The 19,375-nt window shown below is 33.8% G+C and overlaps 3 protein-coding genes across 3 annotated transcripts; 2 read left to right on the forward strand and 1 right to left on the reverse strand.

The window, feature by feature from the left end:
* Positions 1–6,777: 6,777 nt before the first annotated feature.
* Positions 6,778–7,993, forward strand: LOC11439602 (uncharacterized). The gene has a single exon (XM_003629148.4). It carries the CDS (start codon positions 6,971–6,973, stop codon positions 7,841–7,843), a length of 873 nt encoding a protein of 290 aa, XP_003629196.1. The 5' UTR covers positions 6,778–6,970; the 3' UTR covers positions 7,844–7,993.
* A 5,701-nt stretch (positions 7,994–13,694) lies between these two features.
* Positions 13,695–14,402, reverse strand: LOC120577558 (secreted RxLR effector protein 161-like). The gene has a single exon (XM_039829146.1). It carries the CDS (start codon positions 14,400–14,402, stop codon positions 13,695–13,697), a length of 708 nt encoding a protein of 235 aa, XP_039685080.1.
* A 2,374-nt stretch (positions 14,403–16,776) lies between these two features.
* Positions 16,777–17,824, forward strand: LOC11439603 (uncharacterized). Its single transcript, XM_003629150.3, has one exon. The coding sequence runs from the start codon at positions 16,816–16,818 to the stop codon at positions 17,686–17,688; it is 873 nt and encodes a 290-aa protein (XP_003629198.1). The 5' UTR covers positions 16,777–16,815; the 3' UTR covers positions 17,689–17,824.
* Positions 17,825–19,375: the final 1,551 nt, after the last annotated feature.

Genomic DNA, 19,375 nt, shown 5'->3' on the forward strand with positions numbered 1-19,375 from the left:
TTTAAAGGACGTAACTTAGCAACAATTCTATTAGGAACTAGTTTTTTCGTCTTGTCTATTTTGTTTATGTTTTTCCTGTTACTAGATTGCATTAAAACTCTTCCTCAAAAACCCAACGATTGAATCATCATTTAAAATTTACTCAAAATGACATATACTAGCAGTTATGAGACTATTTAAAACACAAAAAATTAGTTAAGAAACTGAATGATCAATTTAATCTTCTAGAAACAAAACAAAAGCTTTGGTCAACTATATAATTTTGGTGGTAGCAAAGAAAGGGTGCCGGTAGCACCATCCTTTGAAAATTGAAAAAGTCCACCCAAAAAGCTCAATAAATAGCCCACACCGTACAAAGATTAGGAGTGGACACAAGGACAGAACCCATTTGCAAGCAATCTACGCATATTTAAAAACTTGGCTATTTCTCATTATGTATGTGGTTCTTTGAGGTGGACGCATAGAGGTCATCTTCAGTAAAACAAATTGTTAAAATTGTTTTTTAATATGTACATGGTATAGTCACTTTGAATCGGGTCTACATTGTATAACAATTTGTTGGTTGAAATGAATGAAATTGCCTATTGTTTTGTTACTAGGGCATTTCGGATTATATAATCTGAAATATACTAATCTAGTTTGGTGTATATAATTTAAAAGGTCCCATTCACCATATATCCATGTAGGCAAAGTATGTTGTCATGGGGCGGAAAAATTTTCGGTTTGGATTATATAATCTAAAATGCTTATATACATTTTGGATTATATAATACGAATCATCCCAATACCATAACATAATGTAGAAAAATAGATAGTTAACCAAGTAGTGTTCAAAATAAAATTAAAAATCATTTTAGATTATATAATCTGAAACAACGTTCATATCATATAATATGATATGTTCGACAAAGAGATTATCTCGTTGGAGATAATAACACTAGTGTTGATGCGACAGATTGATGAAGGAGATGCCTCGTTGTCGAAGATCTCGCCGGAATTCATGGAAGTACCATGTTGCAGGTGAGATTGAAGGGGGTGGTATCTGCACATGCGCTATGATGCCCAAGTTAAGTGGGAAACAAGGAGGTTGAGAGGTTCATGGGATAAAATGACCTTTTAGGCGGACCGAAACATAATATAAGCGAAAAGTGTTATCAAAAAAAATAAAGTGCGCGAAAAACACATTTTATCAAAAAATAATTGCCTTAAAGCTTACTAGGCTGAGTACCTAACCTTAAGTTTCAAATACATACAACTCATATCCCATTTTACCTAGCCTGACAGTTTAAACTATAAAACAATTGACACCAAAGTAAGAAGAAAAACCAGGTCCAATCCCCCCCCCCCCCCCCCCCCCCCCCCACCCCCCAAAATTTCTATTTTTAACCCTATGTAATGTGTTATGGAGGAGTTGTTAACTGAATGTTTCGGAAGATCTTAATTTCAGGAAATAAATCCGGAGAGGTTCGATTTATATGCCCGAAAAGAATGGCAGTTTTTTTAGTGGTTTGAAAGTTGTGAAACTTGATGTTTGGGTCGAAAAACTCATTTATTCATTCAATTCTTGAACTACAAAAAACCCACGTAAAAAAAAATCATATTTTTAGACACATTTTTTGTACAACCCAACAAGTAAGTGTGAACATCTCTTATTTTATTTTTTGTTTATTTGTTGAATTTTAGGGTTGTCTATGTTGTTGACAAAATGTAAATTCCTTATGATTTATTTATCAAAATATTAGTAGTAAGAATGACTTACGTGTTGTTTCGGGTTTAGATTCAGTTGTGGTTTGTAATTAGTGAATTGTGTGGATGTTGTGGTTTATGCTCTAAGTGTTTGACGAAATGCTTGAATGATAAGTTTGTAGTGTATATAATTTAATTATATTAACAATAAATGTCTATGAATAATTTTTTTAATTATATTTTCTTATTTAATTTGTCGTTAATCTTTTTCAGGAACGTGAAAAACCTAGGCTGCATTAACAACAATAATTGACCTTAAAAAACCAGACTAGACCTCAATTCGTTTTGGAATGTAGTTAAGTCCTCTGGTCTTTACTACCTTGCAAATTTAAATTATGGTCATATAGATCACGGTTCTAGCACTGTATTCATAAAGAAGTGAGACATGGATACAATCAGTTTTCATCTTTTTATTGGTGAAATGACCATCACTCTAGACGATCTATGATGCTTGCTATAATCATGCACCAATGACGAAAGATGAAGGGGTTTAATGGTTTATTGAGTTCCTTGGAGTGGGATTAGAGGATGCAATTGCAAAGTGTGTAAGAGTACATGAGGCTTATATTATAATTGGATGGCTTCAACAAATTTTCGGTCACAATCTAACAAAAGCAAGGTTGTATGCAAATTAGTCAGAATATGAGAACCTTAATTAGAGATACTCACACGACTTAGTGCATCAAAGATTATTAGCTCTAGGTTTTTGGCTCCACTATATTCACTAACAAGCAGGGGTAGGTCCACTCACAGCTGAGGGTGTGCAGCTGCACACCCTGAATACTCACCACCACCCAAAAAAAAGATATTTAAATAGATTCAATAGAAGAAATTATACATGCAGAAGCTTTGAAAAAGTAAAGAAAGTAGACCGGAAGAGAGGACATGACAGATTTTAGAAGAACCAGACGACCTCCGAAGGAAAGAAACTTGTGGTTCCACGACGACAGGCGGGTGACAATACGATCAACAACAGGTTTTCAAAAGGTAAGTTTCCTAGCATCACCACCAATAGGCAGACCCATATAAACAAAAGGAATTGTTCCCCATCGACAATTCATGACCAAAGCCGCCTCTGACAACCAAGACTCTGAAATGTTTACACCTGTCAGCATGCTTTTGTTAAAGTTAACCTTCAGCCCCGAAATCTCCTTAAATAAGAGCAGCAATGCTTGTATGGTATGAACATTCTTTCAACTCTTTTCACAAATAACAATAGTATCATCCGCAAACTCGAGGTGAGTCAGCCGCACCTCACCAAGATTACCAACACCATACCCTCTAAACATTTCGGCTTCCACCACTGCATTCATAAGAACATTGAACCCTTCAACAACCAGAAGAAATAAAAACAAGGACAAAGGGTCACCTTGACAAAGTCCCCTCTCAATAGAAAACTCCTCCGTCAGGCACCCATTCACTAAAACCGACGCAGTTGCAGTGCCAATACATTCATAAATCCATTTCCGCCAAAGTTTTGGAAAATTCATGTTAGCCATTACAGAGTCCAGGTACTTGAAGTCGACCGAGTCATACGCTTTTCCGAAATCCACTTTGAACAAAAGTAGTTCCTTATGCATGCATCTTGCTTCATCAACCACTTCATTAGTTATCAAAATAATGTCTAATTTATGTTGTTGTTCAGGGTATATATGAGGATTCAGGACTACCATGTTCATGTAAACCAAACATATATATAATATAAAAAAATTACCCTTTTTCTTTTTAACAAGCAAAAATGAAAAATTTATTAACACAACAAAAGTGACCCCACGCACAAAGTGTGCTAGAGGAGATCAGCTAGAGTTAGTACAATGGCAGCAAAGTCGAAACTAAAGGCAAGCTACCGCAAAATAGCAAAACTAATTACAAATAGATGCCATACAAAAGAAAGGATGTTGCCACCATTCATGGTAGGTATAGGCGAAATTGATCGTTTTAGCCCTGAGCCAAGTAAAAGAGAGCAACCGAACTTATCGAGCAACTGATGTAATGACAAGGCTTTGCTGTTGAAAATCCGATTGTTTCTTTCTTTCCAAATCGTCCAAACACAAGCGAGTCAAATAAGTTTCAGAAACTGATGAGTTTGTCAAGGAAACCCTCGTAAGTGACCAAACTGGTGAAAATGATCCTGAGCACAATAAGTATCAACCGAAGAGAGACCAAGCCAACTCCGAATTTGCATCCATAGCTGACCAAAATGACTGCAAGTGATGAGAAGATGATCTGCTGACTCCTAAACTCTGCATCCGCCAACGCAAATGGTTGTTTCATCTTGATGATACCACGCATAAGAAGGTTATCCTTTGTTGGTAGACGATTGCGAAAAAGACGCCATGCGAATAGAGTAACTTTTAGGGGAACATGTTTAAGCCAAATGGTAGTCGTAGTAACCCTCTTAGTGTTGTGATCTGATGTTGTGAACAAATGGTAAACATCATGACAGAGAAGCATTTGATTGGATCGAGTAACAATATCCAACAGTCATGAGTATATCATCCTGCAAAACAGTGTTATTTAACAAAAAACATCAGTTCTTAATAAGACCCTCCTCCCACATAAACAACCTTCTTCGCCACTTCCACGCCTGTCCTCCCTCATCCCATCCTAAATGATGCATTTCTACCACCGAACACAATGGAAAAAAAAAAAAAATTACCCTTATTATCTTGTTAAACTAAGATGATAAACATAAATTCCTTAAAAAGAAACTAACGTAAATAGTATTTGTAGAGATTAAGATTCAAATCCTAAATTTATTACTCCTCCATGTTTAAATGTGTGATTTAACCAAGGTAGTCAAAACCGAACCGGACCGGCCGGTCCGACCGGCTGAACCGAACCAATACCCGGTTCGGAAGACCCCAAAAACCGGGCTGCTATAGAACCGGTAAGAAAACCGGAAAACCGGTCCAGAACCGGAAAAACCGGAGTTAGGCCGGTTGTGAGGTTAGACCGGATTTTGATTTTATTAAACTTTTCTTAAAAAAAAAAAAAAAAAGCCCAGATTTATAAGCATTAACAGCGTCAACATCAAAAACCTGAAGAATTGATTTTGAATTTTGATAAGGAACAAAGAAAAGAGGGTCATAGGGGAAAGAGAAAAGAAAGGTGTGAGTTATTTTTCTTTTGGGAGTTTTTGCAACAATAAGGGATTTGAGAAAGTAGCATGATAGGTGATGGTTTTGGAAAAATAAAGGGAGGAAGAAGAAGAATAGTGAAACCATCGAACTGTAACAAATGAAAGAGGAATGCGGCTGCTTGCTTTTGAAAGTTTCAGATTGAAAATTTAGGGTTAGTCAATGGATTGGGCATTTGGGCTTATAAAGGAAGTCCATGAAGAGTGACTTTTTATTTTTATTTTTAAAAACTTTAGGTGTAAGTGAATTAATATTTGACCTTAGGCATGCGTGTTCCACTTGTTAATTTTTGTTTGCTTCATAAAAAATATTAGGTGTTTATTAAAAAAAATAATTTAGGTGTTACAATATTATAACAAAGTTATATATTTTTTATTAGGATAATATATTAAACTAATAAAAAAATATTTTTTAATTAAATCCGGTTGAACCCAGGTCCAACCCCGGTTGAACCTTAAAACCTTGAACCCATGCTTACATCGGTTCAATGTCCGGTCCGGTTTCAATTACCTTGGATTTAACAACTATTTCACCAAAAAAAAAAAAATTACTCACGTTTCATTAAAATATTTCCTCTCGCTTTACACAATTATAAGACGACGTACACACGTGATGTGTCAATCCTATACCAGCAGGATACGCGTCCTCCTTAATTACCTCAAGAAATTAAAATCGAGAAAAACAAATAATATGTGTAGATATTTTTATTTTCTTGAAAGGAGATTTCTTTTTGTAATTAATATGTGAAAATAAACCTAAAAACATAAAAAACAACGCAATAATTAGATATTGTAAATTTTTAATTATTTTTATAAATATATTTTTATAAAAAATTATGAAACGTTAAATACAACAACTAATATTAAAAAATAAATATCAAAATAAAGGATAAAAAAATCTTTTAAAAAATAATTAAACCTTAAAATATACGAAATTCTTTTTCAAAAAATTCTTATATTAAAGACTGAAATGAGTTGTTATTAACTCAACCTTGTATGTAAGTGTGGTTTTTTTTAAAGCAAACCAAAGGAGACCCGAGACGTATGCCACTCGTGCACACAATATTAAACTTATATTGATTGATTGATAGTCACTAAAGACGGCCATCGTTCCTGGAAACTGAAATAACTTATCTATAACTCAAATTATTGTGGATCTCAAATCTTTCCAAAAACCATTCTTTAATCCGGTTTTGCAGTTCGAGCACCTTCATATTGAGACAATCAAGTAGTGTGCACTAATTTTATATTTGAAATGAATAGGGTAATGTGGCATGAAGAGGAGGCAAGCTAGGTGGTGACTAATGAAATTTTTTGTTTACTTACACACTGAGAGCATGCCAAGTATACATCTAAAGTATCAAAGGCATTCTAATTATTGTGTACTACTAAAAAGTATTAAAGAAGGAAAGTATAGACTTTCACATTAGAAGAAATGTCCGCGTAAACAAAACTCAGTTGACAGTGATATTGCATAATATATGTAGGGTTAGGGTTTAAACCTCGGATACGGTGTCTGATCCAAGGATTGAGTAATCTAAAAGGACCAATTCTATTGTCCACTTGTATTGACCAATTTAAAGCCAGAGCAAAGTTGTGTATACCATCGAAATTGACATCAGAGAAAATCGAAATGAGACTTTGGGAGAATCAGACCCTAAATGTAATTTAATATTTTAAGAAGTCGATGTTCATTTGAGTCGCATTGTAGTCATTTTTTTGTGGTGCCGGGGTTCGAACCCGAGACCTTACATCTATTATGCATTGTACTTACCAACTGAGCTAAGCTCACGAGGATAGTCACATTGTAGACTATGCTCCGACCTTACGCGCTGAAAAAATGAATTTAATACGGCCCAATGTTGGGCATATAGATGCGACAATTTAACCGAAATTGAAGGTGCCTCATGGCAGTTGCACATGCCTCACACGTTGATTAGTGACTTGTGCTTCCTTTTACTTTCATTTTGAATCTAAATCTCTAGGAATGAATTATGTGACCGCTATATAAAGAATGAATCTAAGACGAGGTAAGAGCATCCCAAACTTGAGCTTCAAATTAATAATATTGAAAGAATTAGTGCTATGGCAAACAAGTATAGTGTTCGATCAATTAGTTTGCCATCTAGATTTCATCCTAGCACAATTAGAGTACATGAGGAATTGAACAAGCTCAAGACTTGGGAAGGAACATCCACATCTACATCAAGCTCCATTCAAACGGGTCTTTCCTTGATTGAAGAATTGTATATTTCATTGGAAGATCTTCTCAACATGGCATCAACCCAACAAGTGATTTCTCACCATAGAGGTGAGAAATGCATTGAAGAGGTGTTGGATAGTTCAATGAGAATTTTGGATATTTGTGGCATCACTAAGGATACAATTCTTCAAATCAAGGAAAATGTTCAAGCCCTTCACTCTTGTCTAAGGAGAAGAAAAGGTGATTCAAGTGTTGAAAGAAGTGTGGAAGAATACAAATTTTTCACAAAACTGATGAAGAAAAATGTCACCAAGTTGATCACAAGTTTGAAGCATATGGATAGTAAATTTGGGGTGTCCCAAATTTTAGAACTTGATCATCACCTTTGCTCTATAATTAGAGTGTTTAGGGAAGTGATTACAATGAACTTGTCTGTTTTTCAATTCATTTTGTCATTTTTGAATGTGTCTTCATCAAAGTCTAAGGCAACTAAATGGATGTTGGTGACAAAACTAATGCACAAGGGTGCTATAACATTTGAAGATAACTCAGAAAATATCAATGAGTTGCAATGTGTGGAAGCTACTTTAAATACCCTTTTAAGTGAATCCACTATTGGCGAAAAGTTTCAGGCTGCACATGAAAGATTGGAGGCTTTGGAGAATGCAATTGAAAGTATTGAGAATGGTTTAGAGAACTTATTTAGACACTTAATTAAAATTAGATCCTCCCTCTTGAACATAATCTCTCAATAGAACTATTCAATGACAATTTCTCTAAATCTTGCAAGGCATCCAAAGTTTTTGTGTGGATATGTTGAGGAGTAAATAATTTTACCTCAATAATTATAATGTATAAATTTGAGTAGTAGTATAATGAAATGGAATGAAAAAGATTGCACTCTACATTTTGTTGTTTTAGGTTATCTATGTTTTGTCACTCCTTTTGATTTTGGATTGTCATTCAAAATTCAGTGAAAAAAATTGTCTATGTTTATATTTTACTATGACAAACAATAAAGTACCAAGGTCAATTAATCACTTTTGAAGGTAGAATTGTATCAACCGCAAATTGTTTTTAGATTTTACGCATGGCCAACTCTTTGTTGTTGTATTAGAGTAAAAGAAGAAAAAAACATGATTGAATATGTTGATGTTGTTGCAGCATGATAGATATTTGACAAGTGTACTAAACTATTGAATTAATAATCTTAAATTAGTATCCACGAGAATTGTTACTAATTTCTACTTAGCAATTGCATTAATGTAAAAGTTGTATTAAATTTGGGTTGCCCTAGGCAATTGGTTTGATTGCATAAAAATAATAGAAACTACGATTAAGTTGGTTTGAAAATTAGGTTAAACAGATGATTAAGCCTTCGAATCCTTTATTGCTCATTGTAAAACAATTTGCTCCTCTTCTCTCTCAATGTTCACCTAGTTTTACCACGAATTAACTCAATAGTTTTCATCAATCTCTTGAGTCAAAACACTTTCCTAATTAATTATATCCTCTTAAATCAATTCATAACCTTATGGAAGTATTAATAGTCTCTTAATTCATAAGTCATAACTCAACAATTTTCTATCTCTAGCTTAATATGTTAAGTCAAACAGATTTATTAGGTTAGATTTAACAGCTATAGCTAGTAGTCAATGAAATTCTAAAATCAATTCATATGATTAAGAAATTGGGGCTAGTAGTCACACATAATAATATAAAAGGCATTAAACTCATATAAAACTAAATAATACTATGATTCCATTGATGTTAAAGAAAGTTTATAACAAATGACATGATTACAACTTACAATAGATTCATCTCATAGTTCATAACCAACTCTGAGTTGGTGTGAGGTCCACGACGTGTTTCAAGGTCTCTAGCTGCTTCCTATGCTTTGAAGTCTTCTAAAAATCGAACCTCTATTCTGAAATCAAATCTGGATTTTATAGAAAATATTATTGTAACAACACCACCGTGCTACGTTATGGGTCCACTGTGGCATGATGACTTCATTAATCCATGTGGAAGGCAAAACAAACTCCCATCGTGGCGCGACACAGGTCCAACGTTCCATGATGGTCACAAAAGATGCAAACCCTAATTTTGATGCTCCTTAATACGTGCCACGATACAGGTCCATCATGGCACAAAATTTCCAACAGCTCAAGATTCCAAAGTCTTCTCCAAATTGTACAAAACTTGCCCATTTCATAACCATATGTCCTCTTAACACTTCCGACAACTTTCAGCTCATTATAGCATGTAATTCATGAGAAATAACTCTCTATCTTGCTCAATGATGTAGTAAATCCACAAGTGCACAGTTTGTCGGAGTAGTAAAAAAGTATCGTTCCAACAGGGAGTTGTTGTGATTTTGATTTTCTCTTTAGTAGCGTTTAGCTGAAAGATTAGGGTTTTAAAAGTTGGGATTTTTGATTGATTGAAAATAATAATAAAAAGAGCCTCAGGATCGTTGGCTCATCATAATGACAAATCATTCACAATCCAAACCTATATACTAATTTTAAGTTAGACCTATTTCTAAAGACTGGTTTCTCTAAAGCCTGTCAAGGTTTCTCTTGAAATCAATGAGTGTGTTTCAATAACAACCACGCCTATTCTCATGGTTGATCGTTGTTGAAACCCACGAAGAGCGAAACTTTAAGGTCTCAAGGTTTTCTAGACTATTCTCGTGTTTCGAAAACCTTGTCTAATCTCACATGTCCAACACTAACCTTTTTCTTTCGATACTTCAGTTAGTATTTGAAATAAGAATTAAGAACGGTGAGATTAGATTAGAAAAATAGGGTTTGCATAAAATTATGGTTCTAGGCTTGGTTTGAATAGGATTAGGTCATTAGACTCATCCAACAATCCCAAGACAAAGAAGTCTAGTCACCCATGTTCATCGTAGACATAGAGATTAAGAAGAAGAACATGAAAGTAAATAACAAGAATAATAAAAACCAAGAAAAGTAAGAACTTTTATTAATGGAAATAGTTGTTACATAAAATTCCCAAGAGCAAAAGATGAAGAGATATGTCTGGTGGTTGCTTTATTTATAGCCTAAAAGCTAACTTAATCCCTAAGAAAAGACATACAAAATTACATAGTAAGCAACCCAAGGGCTTTTAGGTCTGAAAACATAACAAAATAGCAGTCTGGAACCTTGGCAAGGCCGTGCTCAGCTTAGCATGGGTTATTCCAGTCTTCAGAACAAAACAACAAAAAGGGAGATGGGCATCGCGCACGGCCGTGCGCTTGCAGGAACGGGTCGTTCCTGTCTCTCTGGTTTTGGCACATTTGCACACAATTGGAGGCACGGTGCGGGCATTGTTAGGCACGACCATGCCTGATATTTTTGCATAGAATCTTCATATTTTTGGCTTCAATCAGCTCCAAATCATGCTCTAGATCCTTCCATTCCTTAACCATGCTCCAAAACCCTTTCTTTTGCTCCAAGACTCAATTTTTGACATATTTGTTCCTAAAATTAAATAACAAGCAATTTGAAGTACTAAAGTTCTAGAAAGTAAATAAAAACACATAAAATCTAAATAAAATAGGCTCTAATAAACACTAAATTATTGACTCATCGCTCAACAAGGAATAAAAATTACTAAAAACAAGAGTATGACCAAGTGTCATCACTGCAATTTGAAAATATGAAGGAACCTTTGGAGTTGAATCTTTAAGATCAAGAGTTTAAGAGGATCTAAGTGTGATGACAATCACAGTGGGGTGAGGTGAGCACGATAGAGCATATCCATTGTAGTCCTTGCAAATAGAGTTGTCAAATCGGTTAGTTCGGTCAAGTTCGTTTCGGCTTGATGGGCGACCATGTATAAATTGGATAGAGTGGATTGACCCGCTTGTTAAATGAGCTACAAAAATTGAGCCCTGGACAAATATTAATCGGTTGTGCGGCTTTATGGACAATTTCGACCCTTATTTAAATATTACAATTTTATTTGAAAAAGAGATGTAATGTACATCAAAGCTATCTCATTTCAGGTAGCGCTTGGGTGACATTATGGTTGGTAACATTGTGACATTGACCAACCACAATGTCACAAGTATCATTCTTCTTTTTCTTTCACAATATTTTTTTGTTTCTTTGTACACTTGTGACATTGTGGTTGGCCAATGTCACCAATACCACCAACCACAATATCACCCCAAGTATTATCCATCTCTTTTAACACACACCCCATAAATGATAAAAGATACAAATTATTTGTTCAAGTCCGCCTTGCACACACCGACTTAAGTCTGGGAAATTTGCAGCTGTCACATGCCTTGTGTGTGGCCTTATCCGCCTCATGCATGGGACAATGGCGAAATCCTCTTTTTGGCTCAGAATTCTACAACTTTCAAATATCTCAATCTTTGTTATGTGTTGTGACTTGGCACAGAATTTACTCTAGTATAGTCTGATCTTTAATTTTTCATTGTAATTAGTCTAAATATTTCCGTAACTTTTACCGAGCATCATCTAATCTAATTGGGTTTACCTGTCAGAAAATACCAAAAATACCATGACACCTACAAAGTTGTCTAGTTAGGGAAGTAAAAAGACTTACAAAGACTCTTTTCAATACAAAATCAAATTTTTTTGAAAAGCATGAGTAACTCGCTCTAAAATTCTTAAAAATATAGAATATAGTAGCAAAATGACTCTAAAAAAACGAACAATCATGTAGCGGAATCACCTTGTTTAAAAAGTTTTCATATCTATTTGCATTTGAACAAATGTATCAAGTAATCGAGTTAAATGAATGCGAAATATATATTATGAAACGATAAATAAGCAAATAATCAATATATTGAAGGAAATCAATCATGAAGATGGATATATTTACTTCAAGAGTAAGCAAGCCTATATTCTTACTCCAAATCTTAACCCTTAATTTCCTTTTATAATCTATAATACACTTTAAGAAGTTGCAGTTTAACACCCTCTTTTTGTAATTTTATCAAAGTTTGAAACACTATAATACACTTTAATTTGTATTATAATCAATTGATTATAGTGAAAAAAAACCTTCATAATGTGAACAAACTAAACGTACCTATCATGTCAGTATAAAAATCATTGTTTGATTTTTTACATTTTCAACAACATTTGCTGTCTTGAAATTATTTTGCCTGTGTTTTTTTCCAAACAAAGAAAATGTACTTAAACAAACATTTTTACTTAACACAATTCAAACTTCACATTTCTGCTATTTTTCACCACGTTTACGATTAATCTTTTAAAAGGCTTTAATTAATCCTGTGGTGTATACGAACAAGAAGATGAAAAAAAAAAATCATTGTGGGTGGTAATGCAAAGTCACATCCATGCCAAAACCTAATGGGCATAATTTAGTTTGCCAAATAAGTCATATAAAATCGATACGCGTCCACATTATGGACCTCAAGATTTCTCAAGAACATAAAATCGATCTAACCAGAAGAAAAAAAATGCGATGATTATCATATTTTTATTTATTAATGCAAGCATGGTTGGAACCCAAAGAAGACATATACATATGCCACTCGTGCACATAATGTATAACTCAAATTATTGTGGATCTCAAATATTTTCAATATTCTTTCTTTAATCCGTGTTTGCAGTCCAGGTACCTTCATACTGTGACAATCATGTAATGTACACCAATTATATATTTGAAATGAATAGGGTAATGTGGCATAAAGAGGAGGCAAACTATGTGATGACTAATGAAAAAATTCACTTCCTAACAATTGGAGAACAAGCCAAGTATACATCTAAACTCTAAAGTTTTTCGTACCTATATTATAATCCATGTGCCTTGTATGATTTCACATTTAATAATGCATAATGTTAGGCAGAGTTATGACCATTTAACGAAATTAAAGGGAGCAACATATCCCACTATAGGCACATGCGCTTCTTTTTACTTTTTTTTTTTTTACTTAGAGCATGCATGGATTCTTAAGTTAATCTTCAAATATAGAAGAGAGAGAAAACTAAAGAAAAAGTAACATAGCAAACAAGTACCATGCTCGTTCAATTAGTTTACCTTCTAGATCCCGTCCTAGCACTATTAGAGTAAAGAGAGGTTGAACAAAGCTCAAGACTTGCCAAGGAACGTCAACATCCACATCAGGGTCTATTCATATATTGGTCTTTCCTTGCTTGAAGATTTGTATATCTCTCAATGGAATATGTAATATCTTCTCAACATGGCATCAATACAACAAGTGATTTATTACAAAGTATAAAAGGAGAATAGTATGACACAGTCTTGTATTTATTACATAGTATCAAATGAGAAAGTGTTTTGGGGTTTAGAGTGACTATAGGTTACCCAGGTTTTGGTCTGTTCTTAATAGAGACAAATATTTTGAAGATTGAGTCAATGTAGGGACTAGATTTGGTAGCGCAGCAATGAATGCTTGTTACACAAGCAATAGAAAACAAAAGCAGTTTTAGGGTTTTACAGGTTTTGTGTTTTGTGATTAAGAGAGGATGAGAAGAGAGAAAAGATAATAGAATCGAGGAATGTAAATGTGTTATTGATTGTAATATGAATGTACAAGTGAATAGGCTTATATACAAGTCTAAATAAGTTGCTTCAAGTTTCCACTTCCTTCATGGCAGTCAAACTTCTTAGCTTGATGAACCTGTCAACCTTCAATACCTTAGTGAATATGTCTGCAAGCTGCAGCTCAGTGGAGCAATGGACAATCTGCAGTTCTCCCTTGTTCACTTGCTCCCTCAGAAAATGGAACTTAGCTTCTATATGCTTGCTTCTTCCATGAAGAATTGGATTTCTTGCTAAGCTTATAGAAGATTTGTTATCTATGAACAATGCAATAGGTCTGCTAACTTCTATCTCCGTCTCCTTGAGTATATTTTCAAGCCATACTGCCTGGCATGCTGCCATACATCCTGCAATATACTCAGATTCACAGGTTGACAATGCCACAACTGGTTGCTTCTTAACACACCATGAAATTGGGGCATTTAGAAACTTGAATAGGTAACCTGAAGTGCTTTTTCTATCCTGCTTGTCTCCATACCAATCAACATCAGAATATGCAATCAGTTTCATAAAATTTTCATTGAAACCCTTAGGAAATAGGATGCCATACTGCAGTGTTCCTTTGATGTATCTCATCACTCTTTTGGTTGCTAGAAAATGAGATGCTCTTGGTTCATTCATGAATATACTGATTATACCAATTGCATATGCAATATCAGGCCTACTATTGCATAGATACCTTAGTGATCCAACTATTTGCTTGAACAAATGTAGGATCCATAGATTCTTCTTCTTCATTCATCACTAGTTTCATATTTGTCTCAGCATGTGATGATGATGGATTGCAATTCATCATATTGAACATCTTCAATATGTCAGATGCATACTTCATTTGATGCATTACTTGTCCCTCTGCACCTTCAGTAAATTCCATGCCTAGAAAATAAGTCAAGTTTCCTAAATTTGACATTTCAAACTCATTCATCATATAAGTTTTGAATACTTCTATCTCTTTCACATCACTTCCAGTCACTATTAAGTAATCAACATAGAGACATATAAGTAATTGGTTACCTTCAATTCCTTTCTTCACATATACACCATATTCAAACTTGTATTTGACAAATTTTTGATGCACAAGAAAACTGTCAATTCTTTTGTTCTAGACTCTTGGTGCATGCTTCAATCCATATAGGGCTTTGTGTAATCTATACACTATATTCCCCTTTCCTTTGATTTTGAAACATGGTGGTTGTGTTACATACACTTCTTCATCTAAAGGACCATTTAGAAAAACAGATTTTACATCCAAATGATACATTGGTCCGTTTCTTCCACAAGCTATTGCAACTATCAATCTCACGGTCTCTAATCTTGCTTCTGCGGCATAATCTTTCTAAATTTTAGGGAACTTGTAACTAATCAATAACAAACTAAAATCAAATGTGATTAACCAACTAAACATGATTACATCACTAACAAACTTTAATTAATCACTAAAACTAACAAGATTGAGAGTTGGTGATCAAAGGTAGAGACTAATCAACGATTAATGAACGTAGTTTTTCTGGTTATGAAGGAAGAATGTATTCCTTTTTTTTTTTCTACTGTTCTTCATTCTGGTACGAACCAATTTGATAATGTTAGGTTAATGCTTTGTCAAAAACAAATACTTCATTCTGGTACGAACCAATTTGATAATGTTAGGTTAATGCTTTGTCAAAAACAAATACTAAGGTTAATGCAGGGATTAAATGCTGGGAGTAATTTATCTCTATCAAAGAAAAATCATATTTTCTTCCTCTTATTTTTGAATCAGTTACTATTTTTATCTCAAGAACATCAAACTTCTTCATCTTCTTGATTCACAATGTGATTTTCATCTCTTTTGTTTTATAGTCGAATCTTACTTGTCATTATCCGTAAATTACCCTGAATTCATCAAAGTGTAATGCAAGTCTCATCAGAATTGGTTTTTACTTACATCTGTGTCATTCAAATAAAAAATAAAAAATTAGTTTTTAGATTAATATTAACTACTTTGTCTGATTTTGAATCTAAATTATCTGCGACACTTTATCATTTAGTTCAAATCAGTTGAGTTACACATCTTCTGCATGGGAACAGATTCTCTCAAGTGAAATTTTCTCTATTTTTCTCAATTGTTATATCTACATCATTAAACATGAGAGAGAGAGAGAGAGAGAGAGAGAGAGAGGGAGATATAATAATCTAAATAAAAGAGGATATTGAATGTGTGGTTGAGATTTAACATTTAAGAAAAATGGAGAGAATTTCACATCAGAGAATTCATTCCCCTTCTGCACACGCATCAATCCTGTTACAAGAACACGGGAAGAGATCATTTCTAGTGCAGTTTTGGTCCAGTGAAATCTCAATAAAAACTTTACATACCTTCTCCAATAAAAACTTTACAGGAGAGAATCCACCCCCAAGAATACACGTCCTCCTTTACATACCTCAAGATTGCTAAAAATAAAATAAAAAAATTCGATCGAACTAATAAAGGAAGTGAAGATTCTATATTCTCAATTTATTAAAGCAAGCTTACATACAAGCATGGTTGGAAACCAAAGAAGACATGTACATATGCCATTCGTGCACATAATGTTAAACGTTACATACCCACGACGGCTTGAATATCAAAATAGCTAGCTTATCTATAACTCAAATTATTGTGGATCTCAAATCTATCAAATAACATTTCTTTAATACTAGTAATATAAACTTTTTTAATTCAAATAATCTTCATATTGAGACAAACTAATATTCAAAACTAATTTTATATATGCAACCAAGAGGGTAATGTGGCATGAAGAGGAAGCAATACTAGGTGATGACTAATGAAAATTATGTTTACCAATACAAGAAGAACAATCCATGTATACACCAAAAGCCTCGAACTCATTTTATAAATCTTGTGCCTTTTTTCATTTCACATTTAATAATGCACAATGTTGGGTAGAGGTGTGACAATTTAACCGAATTCAAAGGTAGCCCCATGCCACTAGCACATGCCTAACACTTTGATAACTAATTTGTGTTTTTTACCTTTCTTTTGAATCTAGTTACCTCAAATAATAAATGTGAAAGATGACCCCTATATAAGAAAACGATCAAGGACTTACTTAGTGCATACATTTCCAAAGTTGAGCTTCAAATATTAAAAAGAAACAAAAGAGCAAGCACCATGGTAAACAAGTATCATGTTCGTTCAATTAGTTTGCCTTCAAGATCTCATCCTAGTACTATTAGAGTAGAAGAAGAGTTGAACAAGCTCAAGACTTGGGAAGGAACATCCACATCCACATCAGGGTCTATTCATATAGGTCTTTCCTTGCTTGAAGATTTGTATATGTCAATGGAAGATCTTCTCAACATGGCATCAACCCAACAAGTGATTTCTCACCATCAAGGTGAAAAATGTGTGGAAGAGTTGTTGGATAGTTCTATGAGAATCTTGGATATATGTGGCATCACAAGGGACACCATTTTGCAAACCAAGGAAAATGTTCAAGCCCTTCACTCTTCTCTAAGGAGAAGAAAAGGTGATTCAAGTGTTGAAAGAAGTGTGGCAGAATACAAATTCTTCACAAAAAAGATGAAAAAAAATGTTAACAAGTTGATCACATCTTTGAAGCACATGAATAGTAAATTTGGCATGTCTTCAATTTTGGAACTTGATCATCACTTTTCTTGTTTGATTAGAGTATTTAGGGAAGTCATAGTAATGAACTTATCTGTTTTTCAATTCATTTTGTCATTTTTGAATGTGTCTTCATCAAAGTCAAAGACAGCTAAATGGAAGTTTGTGGCTAAACTGATGCACAAAGGGGTTATAACATGTGAAGATAACTCATATAATGTCAATGAGTTTTTGTGTGTTGAAGCTACCTTAAGCACTCTTTTAAGTGAAGGTACTAATGGAGAAAACTTGCAGGCTTCACATGAAAGATTAGAGGCTTTGGAGAATGCAATTGAAAGTATTGAGAATGATTTGGAGAACTTATTTAGGCGCTTGATAAAATCTAGAGCTTCCCTCTTGAATATAATTTCTCAATAGACCATTTTTCATTGACAATTTTTTTCTTAATCCTGCAAGCCATCCATGTTTTAGTAGGGATTTGCTTGAGGATTGAATATTTTTAGCTCAATGGTGTATAATTGTATAAAATTCAATGGCAATACAATGAAATGCAAAGAAAATTTGTATTCCTTTTTAGTTAATTATATGCTTTTGGTTCATTCAATAAAAGCTTTTATTTAAGATTGAAAAGAAAATAGTGGGATAAGCCGGTGTGGTATATGTTGAATTGTGCCTTGAAATCTTCAAGTGTTGTCTTCTCTGCTGCGCAATGTGCAGCTAGAAGGGTTACAGGATGTCCAACCATTAGGGGTGTTTAAAACCGAAGCAATTCAATAGAAAAACGGCAAATTAAACTAACCCAAACTAAAACCGCAAAAAACCGCATTTGGTTCGGGTGTAATCGGATCATTTTCTTGCTCAACCACATGGTTTGGTTTGGTTTGCGGTTTTCATTTTACCAACCGAACCAAACCAAACCAAACCGTAACATAAGAAAAATGTTAATTAATATATACTCATAGAAACTCAATGGAAACTTTTACAAAATTACATACTTTTTCTCTTGTTAGATTCCTTCTTTGCTCTTTATTTAAAATCTTAATCTTTTGCATTTCTTAGAAAATACGATTACGTTTTGTTCATGTTTTTAACTTAGTCTATATTGTTGGAAATATTGTAAAATGAAAATAAAATTGTAATATTTAGGGTCTGTTTGGTTAACCCCAAAAGAGAGCTTTTAGCTTTTAGCTTATAGCTTATAAGCTCGTTTGACAAAAAAAGCTCTGTTTGGTAACACTTTTTCACCATGAGCTTATAGCTTATTTCACGAGCTTATAAGCTATTTTTCAGAAGTTATTCCAAGTAGCGTTTGAGCTTATAGCTTATAGCTTCTCACTTTTTCTTTCAATTTTACCCTTATTATTTCATTTAAATTGTATTTTTATCCATTATAATTTTTATAATAAGCTACGTAATAAAGACTACTATCCCTTTATTCCAATTTTTGTATATATATCAACTGGCCTTTTTTTTTTTTTTTGAAAAAATATATACCTTCGTTTTTTTTTTTACGAAACAAAATACTATTATTCTATTAGTGTTACTTTTTTTTTTTCTGAGGTAAATGTTATTTTCTTTATTCTCTGTTATTAGTATTACTCTATTAGTGCTACCTTTTTTTTTGTTTTTGAGGTAAATGTTATTTTTTTTATAAAGTGGAAACACTTAAATGATAATTGTTATCATGGTTTTTGGGTGCCAAGCCATTAATTGGACTTGTACCTTTCGACCGTTGATATCTCTCTTTTTTCTTGGGAAGGGTAAAAGGAGAAAAACCCTTGAGTTTCCGAATTCGGGGGTCGGTTTTACTACGGGAAGGTGTTAGGCACCCGGAGTAACTATAGTCCTCTATAGGAGCCGTTTTCCTAAGTCTATATTCACGCTTATTTTTACTTACTTTTGAAAATGGGATGTTTATTTAGTTAAGAATGGGGGGAGAGAAGTTGTAAGACTTGATTTTTATTTCGGCTTGGATGAGTTTTGACTCATTGCCTACGTACCCTTTTAAGGGATCAAAACCACTCGTAGTTCTTGCTAAAAAACTTGTTTTTGTTTTAATTGTTTGATTTTAAGTTTTGAAAATGGTTTTGAAGAAGGAGATTGG

The sequence above is a fragment of the Medicago truncatula genome, chromosome 8, assembly GCF_003473485.1.
Source record: "Medicago truncatula cultivar Jemalong A17 chromosome 8, MtrunA17r5.0-ANR, whole genome shotgun sequence".
Lineage (NCBI taxonomy): Eukaryota > Viridiplantae > Streptophyta > Magnoliopsida > Fabales > Fabaceae > Medicago > Medicago truncatula.